Below are 14,313 nucleotides of genomic sequence, written 5' to 3' on the forward strand. Positions count from 1 at the left end.
TGAAGAAGCAACACACATAGTTCAAGGTTAAAATAAGTATATACGAAAAAACAACGAACGAACAAAATGGAAATGTAAAGACTTTGGTGGAGACCAACGCAACTAAAATCCAACTTACGAAGCAAAGCCGGCTCCCTCGCACACCTCACTGGGCCCTTTCGAGCGGCAAAGAAAATGAAGAAAATAGAGAAACGGTTACAATTTCAAAATCACCAACTTAACCATGGTTAATTCCCATCCAATTATTTTCTTTTAATTTAATTACTCTTAACTAACCCCGGTTAACCTCCACTACTTTTTTCCAACTATAAAAGGCCGCCTTCTTCCTTCTCATTTTCCATCGAAAACATTTCATTTCTTTCAAAAGAAGGCGTCTTCATAAACGCCTTCTTCTCCATTTTCGATATTTCTTCGTCTTCTTCTTCTTCTTAGGTTTCATTTGATCGTTATTTTTTTTTTCTTTCTGCCGGAGAATAAAATGAGAGAATGCATCTCGATTCATATCGGTCAGGCGGGGATTCAGGTCGGGAATGCATGCTGGGAACTGTACTGCCTTGAACATGGAATTCAGGTCTATCTCTTTTCATTTTCTTCGCTGTTTTGTTTCATTTGCGGTTTAATGATTTAGTTGAACACGTTTTGATGATTTGTTTGCTTTTTGTGTCTTTTCTTGTTGCATGTTTGCTTGATTGATTCGTAATTAAGTTTTAAACCGTACTTCTCAATTGCTTGATTTTTGTTTTGTAATATTATGAGCATGTGCTTATTGCTGGTTATTTTGATATATTTTATGCTTTTGTTGATTCCTGTGTGGATCTTTTAATTTTGGATATCTGATAGGATCTGTTTTTGGATTATTTGATTATGAGTTCTTGTTTTACGTTTGTTGCTTTTTCTATATAGAATATATTAGATAGCGTTGTCTTCCATCTAATGTTTCTATTTTCTCTTCAAAATTTTACGGAGGTCTGATTGATATTTGTGAAAATGATTTATTGTTTGTTATTAGAGTTTCTAGTTTTAAAAATGGAACAGCAATGATTATTTGTAGGTTTGGAATTCAATGCAAATGTGCTTGAATTCTTTCCTTTTCTTTTTCCATAAGAATGGTAATGAATTTTGAATTTGAGTTTCATTCTGTCTAAATTTTGTGGTCTAAACAGCCTGATGGACAAATGCCGAGTGATACGACTGTAGGTGGAGGCGACGATGCGTTCAATACCTTCTTCAGTGAAACAGGTGCAGGGAAGCATGTTCCTCGTGCTATTTTCGTTGATCTCGAGCCCACTGTCATTGATGAGGTGAGAACTGGAATGTATCGTCAACTGTTCCATCCTGAACAGCTTATCAGCGGTAAGGAAGATGCTGCCAACAATTTTGCTCGTGGTCATTACACCAGTAAGCATCTCTAATTGTCACATCCGTATAAACCAATTCAATCAATATACAACGTGCACCATAGTTTTTTCATGAATTATGTAATGATAATTGGAAAATTTATGTTTCAGTTGGCAAGGAGATTGTTGATCTCTGTTTGGATCGGATTCGAAAGCTTGCCGACAACTGCACTGGACTACAAGGCTTCCTGGTGTTTAACGCTGTTGGTGGTGGTACTGGGTCTGGTCTTGGCTCCCTCCTTTTGGAGCGTTTATCTGTTGACTATGGCAAGAAATCAAAGCTTGGTTTCACTGTTTATCCCTCTCCACAAGTTTCCACCTCTGTTGTCGAACCTTACAACAGCGTTCTCTCAACCCATTCCCTCCTTGAACATACAGATGTTTCTGTGCTTCTTGACAATGAAGCCATTTATGACATCTGTAGACGCTCCCTTGATATTGAGCGACCCACGTACACAAACCTTAACCGTCTCATTTCTCAGGTACATTTCAATTGCCTTTGATTCTCATGAATGCTACCATGACAAATTGGTTAAAATATGGGGATTTGTTCGATGTATAGTACCTATTCTTTCAATTTATAAAACTTTTCATACGATAACGGATTAGTGTTCCTTTAATGTGATGTTCAGGTTATTTCATCCCTGACCGCCTCTCTAAGGTTCGATGGAGCTCTGAATGTGGATGTCACCGAGTTCCAAACGAATTTGGTCCCTTACCCAAGAATCCACTTCATGCTTTCCTCTTATGCCCCAGTGATTTCTGCAGAGAAGGCATACCATGAACAACTCTCTGTAGCAGAGATCACCAACAGTGCATTCGAGCCGTCTTCCATGATGGCCAAGTGCGATCCTCGACATGGCAAGTACATGGCTTGCTGTCTGATGTATCGAGGAGACGTCGTGCCAAAAGACGTCAATGCTGCTGTTGCAACCATCAAAACCAAGCGCACTATCCAATTTGTGGATTGGTGCCCAACCGGTTTCAAGTGTGGGATCAACTACCAGCCGCCTACGGTTGTTCCGGGCGGCGACCTCGCCAAAGTGCAGAGGGCAGTGTGTATGATCTCGAACTCGACAAGCGTGGCAGAGGTGTTCTCTCGCATAGACCACAAGTTTGATCTGATGTATGCGAAGAGGGCCTTTGTGCATTGGTATGTGGGGGAGGGGATGGAGGAGGGAGAATTCTCTGAAGCCCGGGAGGATCTTGCGGCGCTCGAGAAGGATTACGAGGAAGTAGGGGCAGAGTCTGGCGAAGGTGATGATGATGATGATCAGGAGGAGTACTGAGGAGACCATGGAAGGAAACTCAATTATATTGTAATATTATATATTTGAAGTTTGCTATCTGTTTCGTTTTGTGTTTGGTTGTTTTTGTGGGCACTCTTTTGTCGGGAGCGTTGGCTTGGAGCTGTGGTGTGTTGTGTTGATTGTAGAGTGTTCGTTCGTTGTAATGCTGTTTGGTAACAAAACATTGGTGATTTGTGGTTTCTGTTTGATGGGAATATACTTAACTTTGCTTTCTTGTGATCTGTGAAAAAGAAGAAGAATTACCTTCTTTTTTTGTGATCTGTGCTTTCTATTTGAAGTTTTTTTTTTTTTTTTTTTTTTTTTTTGTTTGATGTAAAGAGTGATTGTGATCCACCAACTTGAACATAGGTTTAATTACTCTTATTAGGTTTATAAAACCTTTCTACTTTCCATAAGTCCATGTTACGCGAAAGAAGGAAAGATTTTAATGCAATGAGAATTTCCTTTTTTTTCTTTTGACATAACAAATCGAACTTAGAAAATAATTCTTAAACTTTATACTTGATTACAAAAATACCTTATCTTTAAAAACTACATCAATATCCTCACCTTGCAAATGAATAAAGCTCAGAGTTTTCATAATTGATTTGTTGTTTAAGTCGCCCTTACCATTTAAAAAGTTTTATTAAAAGGAAAAAGGAAAAAACATCTTTTGTACCCGATTAGCATATGACAAAAATATATATCTTCGTAAAAGAATATTGCATTCGAGAGAGTGACGTATATACTAGAGAAAGATCAGTGTACAGTATATAATGTATGTGTTTCTTTTTTTTTTTTTTTTTTTTTTACTTATTTGTTATTATTAAAGGTATTTTCAAAATGAACTAAAATTCAATATATAACAGAATTTCAAGGCTATCAACGATAAATCTAAAATTTTGCTATATGTTATGCAAATAGTTTCACTTGTATTTGGCATTTAACATAATTTTCCATATTATTACTTTTACTTAGAGTTCATATTAGTCTTCTCACTCATTAACATTTCATTCATTCCTCTTGTTCTTGGAGTGGAGAGAATAATCTGCAAATTTGTATAGAAATAGAAAGTTGGAAGCAAAAGGGAAGGCTTTTCAAGTGGTAAAAAAGTATGAAGCAGAGATGGAATCTTCTACACTATATTATGAATTGAATCTTCAAACAAAATATACTTACTAGCAATTTAGTTATAATATTATTGCCCATTTTCATTTGGATTATCTTTGTTCATAGTGCAATTACATTTCAATATAAACTTTTGTAAATAAAGTAATCCTTCATTCTAAGATCCACAACTTACGGATAAATCAAAGCCATAATCATTAAGATTATATATTTTACGTAAGATATTGTACATGATTTGTAAGAACAAGTTTACATAATTTACATTAAGAAATGATATGTACAGAAACCAATATACAATTAACGGGTTGCTTTTGGACTACCAAAAGGGGCACCACCTGCACGCAGAAAACAGTTTGATGTTAAACTACTAAACAGCAATGACTAGAATATGATTTACACACTTACGTACGCCACCGCCCATGGTGTAAAAGTAAAAGGCGGCTGACGGTGTAATAGTAAAAGATGTACAAGATAGTACATTTATACTGCAGGCAGTCCATAAGAAAACCGAGATATGGTAGATGGATAAAATAAAAGGATGACGGTATCGAGGAAAAGGAATGAACATTAACGTACCCGACGTAATTTTGACATAGGTTTTCGTGTGACATAGCTTGACCGATCAACTTCTCAACTTGAAGCTTAACAGAGAGACCATGATCAACTTCACGGGAATCCCCAGATATTAAGGTGCTGTGGTCGACTGCATGCTGAGCCGAGGCAGTCGACATAGAAGAACAAGTGGGGAAATCCCGTCCAGTTAGTTTATTACTCATACGAGCCATGACAACAACAGCACGCTCATTCAAGACCTCGTTGGCATCACCAAGTTGATTAACAGCCTACGCAATGTGAAGGATCAGTATCATCCTAAGAAAACTTGAAAATGTTGATGTCTCAAGTTTTTACCTGAAGAAGCTCTCTTTCACGAGCGCCTCGTTGAGGTTGAAGAAGTTCACGACTTTGAGCAGAATCTTCAGCATTCACAACAGCAGGGGCATGAGTGCTTGAAAACATCGACATTTGTGGGACTTCATTGAAGTTGAAAAGACGCCAATTTATGAGAGGGTCATGAACAAAAGCCTGAAAAAATTATAAGTTAAGGGCTGGTTACCGCTAATTCCATCATGATTGAGAGACGGAAGGAAAAGTGAAGTAATAAATGTAAAAAGAGTAGAAAAGTAAAGTTAAAAGAAAGAGAGAAAAATGAAGTTAATTGATAAATGTGCAAAGTTCGATAGTGTTTGCTATAGAAGTTGATTTATTTGCACCAATTTAAGAAATTTGTGGGTCAAACACCCCTCTTAAATGTCCAAGCTCAACATATCAAAATGCTCAAAGCTAACTAAAACAAATGCTGAACACAACCACTAACATAACTTCATACAATCATAAATTCACCAACATCTAGCTATACACATTAGTGTGAACGAAACTCAACCCAAAACTATTTCATGACAGGTTGAATATAGTAAATCTTGAAATAATGTAGTTAAATCAGAAAGTTTGTTATTGTCCAACGTCAACCACTTACTGACCAACCAGAAGCTTAAGAGGATGGGTCATAATAAATTTAATTATATCGAGACTTAACAGTTTTCATATCTATACTTCGTACGGTTTTCATGACTATACCTCCATCATAGCCATAACACTATCCTTGTTTGATCGAAGAACCTGCATCACATTTTCACAAGTTGAACGGAAGTTACCCTCGATACCACTAACCTCCATAGCTTTGACAAGCATTCTAGTCAGCCGAAAGGGTACCTTAAGAATTACAAACAAGAGATTAAAAACAGCAAATCGTGGAAACCAAAACAAAACATAAGAAACTAAAAGTTGAGAAAGACCTTCTCAGGAAACTTTTCCCTGTTCATTGAAGCTTCAAAGCAATCTCCAAAATCAATATGCAAAATCTTACCACTGCAAAAGCCTCACAAACAAAGGAAAATGAGAATATATCTTAGCAACAAATCAATATGCATACTTGTAACTAAAAAAAAAAACTTACGTATAACGATGCAGCATAAGGTTACTTGGGTGTCGATCACCCAAACCAAGAAGATAACCTACCTGAAAAAATCAACAACCATGAGAATAAAGAACAAACTAAAAATGAAAAGCAGTAAATAAAGATAAACGGGTATAAGCCAAAGGTTAAGTAAGCAAGTCAGATGCAACTAGAAATTGAATCAGTGTCCACTTTGTTCTTATATATATCTATATGTATTATAATTTCATGTTTATATATTTCACGTTCCTCTTATTTTATTATTATTATTATTTTCTCCTAAGAGACAATTCTATTGATAACATAAAATGCGTAAGCAAAGGGGGTACCACTGGGACGGACGTACTCACTTTTCCACAAAACCTCAGAACAAGAGTTTTTTATGGTGGAAGGAAGTAAATATCAACTAGCCTTGTCGAAGAGTACTGAATGGCAAGAACTCATTTTGGTGCAAAACAACCATAAGGAATTAACAAATAAAGACAAAATATCATTTCGGTCTTTTGTCATGCTAGAAAACATAAAATAATTTCAATGGGCACTGAATATATTTTCAAAATTTATAAAAGGAAAGCTAATGGTGATTTTTTTTTTTCTTTGGTAAAAAGTAATAACAAATTATCCACACGACTATTTTAAAGATTTATAGAGAGTACATAGACCAAAATTAAACATATAAACCACAGGAACCAAAATGAAACAAAAGCCAAAATACATAACTGAAAAATGATGTTTTAACTACAGATAAATAAATAAGCACCAATTAACATACCATACTCATGACTGCCAAACTTCGGGTATAATTAGTTCTCCTCTCTAACCATACCTCAGATGTGCGACTTTTCAACCAAAGAACCTACAAGAGGATAATCTACGCTGAAATTATATATTCAAATAACATTCAAGAAGTCATAAAACAGTAATATTCTGTAGAGTAATACCCTTGCAAGGTCATTTCCTTCGGTATTGAATAGTGCATACTCAAACACTTCCACTTTAGCTATGAGCGGTAAGTGATCATAATCGGGGGCAAAACTAAGCATGTACTTGTGCTCTTGGTTCAAGGTTATCTGGAACCACGAAGCAATATTAATACTCCAAGTAATGAATAAAAGAAAACCTTACAGTGTCATAATAAATCAAACGAATTCCAAATTTTAGGGATGCTTTCATTTAACGTCAACTGACCTTTCTGGCATCTCTATACTCACGAATGAGATGATGCAGGGTGTCGCAATGTGGGACCCAACCAATCAATCCACTATTAGGTGATAGTGGAATAACATCATATCGTTGAATGGAAAGATCTTTTTCAGCAGTTTTTCTCGAATTGTCCAGTAACGTATTAACCAAACCAAATAGCTGGACAAAGTCAGAAGGTCAGGATTAGTAAGGGGTAAATAAAATAAATGAACTTTCAACGCAAGAAGTAAAAGCTGAAGTCTTGGAAACTATTCAATCGTGCCAACTTTTTAGAATACAAAACCTGCATGACACGCTCATCTTGTCGTAAGTCTTCATGCCCCTTGAGTAAGAATGCATAATCCTCACCATCACTCCCATGAATCGTTAACTTTCGGGGCCGTTGTTTTGATGTTATCACAACAAGCTGTGTTGCAAATGATGCAATTGTCACGACCGGTGACTCTAGAAAATAGAAATTAGATGGGTAAGAAATACTTGTGTTCGTCAATATGTCCGTCAAAAACTACATGCTAAGAAACCATATGCTAAAGTACCTGCACGATAAGTACCAGGAACTGCAAGCTCCAAATTACGACATTCAAGTAACTCTGGAGAAACAGACTACAATACAATTGCAATGACAAGATTAATGCCACTTTCATAGTTACATGCAAATATATAAAAAATAGAAGTTTGGCTTAAAAATGTGAACTAACCTGAAGATCCAGAGTTGTAAGGCTCTGAAGTTGCTTATCTATTCTTCGAAATACATGGTAATACAGATCCCAAGCCTGACCAAATAATGAATATTGCTATTAGTTCGACAAGAAAGATGCAAAAGCAGAACTATACAGGTAAAAAGAAACTAGAGAGGTCCATTTAACCACGGAGACACCCAAATGGGGAAAGGAATTCAGATGGTGAGTGAGATAGGGAGTGAGGAAGATTATATTCCCCGCTGGCTAAATGGGGATGAAGATTATATTCCCCGCCGCGGATAGTTAATTGATTTTATGATTAATTACTTAAGTCACTGCATGAACGAAGTTAAGTATACATGTGTGTATATATTAATTATATTAAATCTTATTGAATACATATCCAGTCTTTTCTAACTGATAGACTAAGTTAAAGACTAGAGTATGTTGTTGTAATCTTTAAATTTTAACTTTTAAAAAATAAGGAAATTGAGCATTTTAATTATATGGAATATTACTGTTTTTAGTAAAAATTTTATAATGTTTTATTCAAATAAAAATAAAAATTGTATTGGAAAGGACCCATTTAATTTTTTTTTATAAGAAGCATATATATTCATAGAAGAAAAGATAAATAGCCTAAGGGCAAGGGACAAAAGGGCCCTCTCCAAGAAAAACTAAGAAGAAGGGCCTTCCAAATGGGAAATATTAATTAGAAAAACAAACGAGGAAATTTTCTTGGTAGGGAACTCTGTCCTAATCCCCACAAAGCTAAACTAGCTATTTCGCAAAAATGAAAATTAAAATAGAGGGTGAGGACGGCAACAGAAAAGGCTTCCCTGCCCCTCCCCATGAACTTTTCCAACACAAATGAAAAACCTTTAAAATATCACAAACAACAAGCTCACGAATTGTATTTGTAACCATTGCGTGCCACCATGAACACAGATGCACAAAGCTTGTAAACACCCCATGTGAACAGGCTGAATCGAGGTTATGCTAAGGCTAGACCACAATATCGTTAACTATGAAAATGTTGAAAGAAAACTTTCAGACATAAGCCTTGCTTAATTTGATGATTTGAAAATGGCATAAAAAATTTTCACTTTGGTTCTTTACTTTGTTTAATGTTGTAATTAAAAGACGAATAATCTGAAAAAGTTGTAACCTATGCTCTGTACCAGAGTCGCTGATTATTTGTATTCAGTAATAGATTTCCAAGAGTGATGCATCCTATGATTAATTATAATATTTTAAATTAAACTATTTGTATTCAATATGATCCGAGAACATTTTTCATAATGTTGTTATTCATAATTTTAGATATAAATAATAGTCGCAAATTATTCAAGGCTAACCGTCATTGTAGGTTACAAAATAATTATGCTGTGGCCAAGTAGTAATTTTTATCCTGTCGACATAACGGCATTTCTATCAACATTACCATGTCCATGGATTCAGCATTGCATAAGAGTGAATAGACATTTCGATTATACATTATACTATAGAAAGAGTTCACAAAGATATAACAAAAACAGCAATAAAGTATCCCCTAATGTAGACATCATGTTAGATGAATAATAAGACAATTTAACGAGCTAAAATGCTTAAATTGTCATGGTAGCAGCAGACCATGAAACCTAGTCACGTGAAACGAAAGCTCACGGAGAAACTCTCTAAGAAAATGGGGTGGGAGTATATACTTCCCTAAAAGTTATAAACAACAGAGATAAAATCGGCAGTGTGGTTTAGCAAACATACATTCACGGTGACATTAAAAGGGAAATTGGAGAAAGAAAAGCAGCAAATAAAAATCTTCAATGGAGAAAGGATGGGACACAGATAACAGACCTGAGTAAGTTCAGCATCTTTCCCGGTTTTCTTATATTTCATGCAACATTCATAGGCCTCAAGCAACTCACGGCGATATGCCTGATAAAAGTACATTATGATTGGACTATAAGAAATTGTTAGGAAAAATTTCATGATAAAATTATTGAGAACACGTGGAATAAACTATTAAGCGGTAATAAGTACCAACATCTATATTAAAACAAAGCATTAGGTTACATGAAATGTTTTAGACTGTTGACAGAGAGAGAGAAAAAAACTGTTGACACCAAAACCAAAAAATTGAATTGACAAGTTTCTACATTGTAAAAGTAGAAAGAAAAAATAATAATGGCACAACCTCAATGAATGCCCTTTCCTTTATCGTTGTGTTATTCTTCATAGCCCCATCTTCAAGCATTTCATGCAAGGGCTCCAAAACCTTGAGCATCCCCTCAATGTTATGTTCACCAAAGTACAAACGACTAGCTTCCTCTAGAGCCTCATGCCATGTTTCATGCCAAAGTATGGCAACTCGAATCAATTCTTTAGATACAAGTTGAGCCTACAGGTAAAAATATGTATAGATCAATTATTAATGAGGGCCAAAAGTAAAATAATCTAAAATCTATTTTACTCTGAAAGAACCTGATCAACAAGAACGCCACTATGTTGTCGAACTTTGTCAACAACTTCTTGAGCTGCAGCTCGGCGTAAATTGCTAATTGATTTACATGCTACAAGGAGAGGGTACATGAGCGCCTGTTAAAATAAAAAAGAGAGATTTTAACACTTCCATAAAAAGTCATCCCACTGGACACCTTTCATTAAAAGAAATTTCAACCTCTAAAGCAATCACAAAAGAGAATAGTAATGCAAGGAAAGACTATAGATCATTAACCAACAAAATGAACCTCATTATGTTACAAAGCAGCCTATTTCTTTAGAAGCTTGACCTTACGTAGATTTTATCAACCAGTGGATTATGACAAAGAGATCAAGAATTATAACCAGGTTCAGATATCCAAATATCTTAATGACACGCTACTAATTAAATCAAGGAACGCTGGGCTCTAGTAAACTTATGACTAGGCACCTCCTTAAACACAAGTAACAAAAAAAGTTCTATGTCAACAAAATTTGATGTTACTGCTCCCAGTATGTGCTTTGATTTTCATTTTGTAGGTCTTTTGGGCCTGGAGTTTGGGATTTGGGAAGTTCTACTGCCTCTTGGATCAAGGACTTTTAGCAATTCCATGTGGGATCCATCAGTATAGTGCCTTTTGTTGCAAAAATGCTGTCTTAAGCTTGTCCCCAAAATCTAAGTGAGAGTTATGCAAGATGCCTATTCCTCTTTTTTTATAAAGGAAACAAGCCTCCCTTAGTAGATAAAAAAGAAAAATGAGATTTAAGCTCATGGTACAAGAGAATTATACAATGAGCAAAATAACCTAAGGATCAATATGCTAGAGGCCTATTCAATTAACTATTATTATGAACTGAAATAAATAAAAGATGAAAATTCCAAATTGCACACAGCATGAAACCTGAGGATGATATCAGTAATTCAAATTTATATCAGGAGAAGGAAAATCTCATGTTCATAAAGAAACCCTGATGTACATACCCGAACCTAAACATAATGCAAAAGGATGATATAGGCAACAAACCTGAGGATGGCTTTGCCCAATTCGAACCAATAGTGACTGTATGAGTTCTCTTACTGCATGGTTATTTGAATGTATCCTTGCAATTATCTGAGGTAAGACTACAAGCCACGTGTTGATATTTACATGAGCAAATCCTTTTTGTAGTGCCATTTGGACATCTGCAGTGGCTCCATGGTTGAACCATAAAGTGAGAAGACGGAGGATATCCTGAAGAACGTAAATAGACGTAATGTGGTGAGTTGGAGAAAATAAGCACATAAACTAGTAAAAAGAGCTTGATCAAGGAAATGATAAAAACATGATAAATTGTTCCTTTTAACATAGTATATGCTAAAATAAAAGCTCGAATAAAGAGATTTGCAACTCAACATATTTAAATAATTCAATGGATATTTTTACTTCAACCCCAACTAAGCTTCACAAGATATTTAAATAACTCCATGGATATTTTTACTTCAACCCCAACTAAACTAAAACGTGCATGTCTCCATATTTTTTTCTCAACAAAATGAGCAAATACTATAATGTCAATTGAAAATCACACAGTTCGTATCAATTAAAATCCAGACAAGTCTTAGACCGATGATTTGAAAGCGGAATGCAGTAGAGAATAAAGAAACCAAATATGGTCGACTAAACAAAGTTTTCAAAGATACCTACATGTTAAAAGAAAAGAAATCTAAATGAAATATATTATTCATCGGAGTTTTCTTTTTTCTTTTAATGAGAAATTGCTGTATACCTGTAGACTGTCATCAACACCTTTAGAATTCGCAGCACATGCTATTGAGTGAAAATATCCCGTTACGGCAGCAACAACAAACTGTGCTGCAACATCAGGAAAACCTCTCATTGTATAATGAGACATCACAGCCGTATTAAACAGTGCCCACATGTGCCATGCCTTTGCCCAAGTATTTGCACACTGGGTGGCATTCCGGAATGCAGTCAGAATTTCTACAACAAAAATCATCGGCAAGAAAAATCAGCATTAGTTATAAAACCAAAAGATTAAATTAATAAAGGTAAAAATACCTTGTATAGAGTCATCATCTAATCCAGGAGATAGGGCCCATTGCCAGGTTCCAAGTTCAAGGCATACGCGAGCAAGCAGTGGTACAGTTGAACTTCTACCACTTGACAAGTTAATATGCTTGGCAGGTTGAATAATAGGTGAAGATGAAAGCTCCCTAGATAAAACCTAAAACAGACGAATTGCAATTCAACTATATGGGCAGATAAATATTGAAGTAAATTATACCGAGAAGTAGCTTTACTGGAGGAGAAAATCTTACTTGCAACCTAGCAAATGCTTCCTTGCGTTTAATATCCTCCCCAAGTGACCATTGGTATTTCAAGTATGCCAACATCACTTGAGGTGGTCCGGAATACCATCCATTTTCAGAAGTTTCCGGATCATACTGTGCAAAATCATGAGTAAGATGGAGTTCTTCAATATATGCGGAAAATAGGAAAAGGAGAAGACGGAACTCCTCAATAAATGTACAAATTCAATAATGTTTACTACAGAAGTTGAATAGTTTAACCCCAACTTATGAAGTTGGTGGGCCAAACTCCCCCTAAAAGTATACGTATAAAATAAATACGAAACACTGACCTGTAAGAGCTTAACAAGAGTAGATCTTGCCTGGCTGACTCTCCCACTTTTCCGACAAAGAGAAGCAAACTTTAGCCATGTCTCAATATCTTCCGTTGGAGGTAGCACAAGGGCTCTAACAGCCAATACTGCTTGCCAGACCTACAAAATTGATAGTAATTGCAAGGCTGCTAACTTCCAATGAACATAATAATATGATAAAATCAATATTTAGAAAAATTTGTCGAGAGAATATGATGTAGCCTAAGGAGTTAAAAGGAGAACTTTCTCCAAGAATCAAATCAAAGTCATTATTATGAATCAAAAGTTGTCTAATACAAGAAAAGAATCCTCTATTAAAGAGAATTAAATGTAAGATAGGATACTAAAGGATAACTAAAAGGAAACTAAAAACTAATTAGGAAACTAAATGTAATTAATCAAGGATTAACCAAGATTAATTTGAATTTACCAAATTATACTGATCTTATTACATCAGAATATCAAGAGAAGATTAAACTAGAATACATAAAAATATCATTCTGTCCACTATACTTTGTCGCTACGAAACCTCCACAACTAGAGCATTGTTATGAACGACATCTACTTTATTAACTGGCCATGTCAAAAGAGTGAACAACCCTGCAGCCTCACCCAAAACCTCACAAGTTCTTTTCTCTTTTTTTAGTCATATTTTTTTCAAAAAAAAAAAAACAATCAAAATCTTCATTAAAAAAATCTAAAAAACCTAATACTAAAAAAAAACACTAGGGTTGAGTGTTTGAAAAGAGAATCTAGTCTATGTGAACAAAAAGGAAAATCTATCAGTACCTCAACATTCCGTTTTGCTCCTTGTATGCGTTCTGTCCACATATTTCGAATAAGAGCTCGCCGCCCTTCAGCAACAGGATTACCAACTGGTAGTGTGCAGTAATCAATGACCTAAGTGAACACCAATCATGAAATAACTGTTCCTTTAAATAAAGAAGAAAAGGATGATGGAATCAAATGGTATATGTTATTCATATATCTACCTCCTCTAGTTCTGAAAGTTGTTGAACTCTGACCATATTGCTATAAGCACGCTCATAACTCTCCAGTACCTAAAGATATAGATATCTAGTTAGGGTACCAAAAAAAAAGAAAAGAAAAAAGAAAAAAGAAAACAGTCCTTAGGTTAATAATTTTAGACAAAAAGGAAAAGCTCCACTAGTATCACTTGAAATCACTTACTCAAGAGCTAGACGAAATTAAAACATTGAATCAATTCGGAATCTTGAATCTTGGAAAAAATCTAAGTAGAGGTGCTTACAAAATGTCAAGGCATAGGATCTTGCTTAAAAAACGTCTTGGTGGGATTTCATTTTAGTATTCATGCTCAAAAGCTTAAGCTGGTGGATTATGACAAGTATAATATTACATTAACATTCTAACAAAAAGAATAAGCAAGAATCATTGTCACCAAGACAACGCACATAGAGCATTAAACAAATCTGAAACGTAAT

General features: G+C 35.2%; 2 protein-coding genes across 6 annotated transcripts in view; one reads left to right on the forward strand and one right to left on the reverse strand.

Annotated features, from left to right (window-relative positions):
• The first annotated feature begins 94 nt into the window (after nucleotides 1-94).
• On the forward strand, nucleotides 95-2,926 carry LOC103495324 (tubulin alpha-4 chain). Its single transcript, XM_008456832.3, has 4 exons — nucleotides 95-571; nucleotides 1,164-1,398; nucleotides 1,509-1,879; nucleotides 2,030-2,926. Exons 1-4 carry the CDS (start codon nucleotides 479-481, stop codon nucleotides 2,684-2,686), a joined length of 1,356 nt encoding a protein of 451 aa, XP_008455054.1. The 5' UTR covers nucleotides 95-478; the 3' UTR covers nucleotides 2,687-2,926.
• Nucleotides 2,927-3,985: 1,059 nt separating this feature from the next.
• Nucleotides 3,986-14,313, reverse strand: part of LOC103495325 (serine/threonine-protein kinase TOR) — a 38,587-nt gene continuing 28,259 nt past the window's right edge. For all 5 annotated transcript variants that reach the window (XM_008456835.3, XM_008456836.3, XM_051083614.1 and 2 more), the window contains 22 exons: nucleotides 13,843-13,911; nucleotides 13,640-13,750; nucleotides 12,830-12,970; nucleotides 12,507-12,632; nucleotides 12,247-12,412; nucleotides 11,954-12,168; nucleotides 11,212-11,418; nucleotides 10,190-10,303; nucleotides 9,903-10,106; nucleotides 9,563-9,643; nucleotides 7,730-7,804; nucleotides 7,568-7,634; nucleotides 7,315-7,475; nucleotides 7,017-7,190; nucleotides 6,770-6,898; nucleotides 6,601-6,684; nucleotides 5,829-5,890; nucleotides 5,668-5,740; nucleotides 5,450-5,584; nucleotides 4,724-4,897; nucleotides 4,391-4,656; nucleotides 3,986-4,149 (listed from right to left, as the gene is read on the reverse strand). In XM_008456835.3, coding sequence (XP_008455057.2) covers nucleotides 4,131-4,149; nucleotides 4,391-4,656; nucleotides 4,724-4,897; nucleotides 5,450-5,584; nucleotides 5,668-5,740; nucleotides 5,829-5,890; nucleotides 6,601-6,684; nucleotides 6,770-6,898; nucleotides 7,017-7,190; nucleotides 7,315-7,475; nucleotides 7,568-7,634; nucleotides 7,730-7,804; nucleotides 9,563-9,643; nucleotides 9,903-10,106; nucleotides 10,190-10,303; nucleotides 11,212-11,418; nucleotides 11,954-12,168; nucleotides 12,247-12,412; nucleotides 12,507-12,632; nucleotides 12,830-12,970; nucleotides 13,640-13,750; nucleotides 13,843-13,911 — 2,853 coding nt within the window. In that variant the 3' untranslated portion in view covers nucleotides 3,986-4,130. The remainder of the gene's footprint in view (nucleotides 4,150-4,390; nucleotides 4,657-4,723; nucleotides 4,898-5,449; nucleotides 5,585-5,667; nucleotides 5,741-5,828; nucleotides 5,891-6,600; nucleotides 6,685-6,769; nucleotides 6,899-7,016; nucleotides 7,191-7,314; nucleotides 7,476-7,567; nucleotides 7,635-7,729; nucleotides 7,805-9,562; nucleotides 9,644-9,902; nucleotides 10,107-10,189; nucleotides 10,304-11,211; nucleotides 11,419-11,953; nucleotides 12,169-12,246; nucleotides 12,413-12,506; nucleotides 12,633-12,829; nucleotides 12,971-13,639; nucleotides 13,751-13,842; nucleotides 13,912-14,313) is intronic.

The sequence above is a fragment of the Cucumis melo genome, chromosome 1 (assembly GCF_025177605.1).
Source record: "Cucumis melo cultivar AY chromosome 1, USDA_Cmelo_AY_1.0, whole genome shotgun sequence".
In the NCBI taxonomy this organism is placed as follows: Eukaryota; Viridiplantae; Streptophyta; class Magnoliopsida; order Cucurbitales; family Cucurbitaceae; genus Cucumis; species Cucumis melo.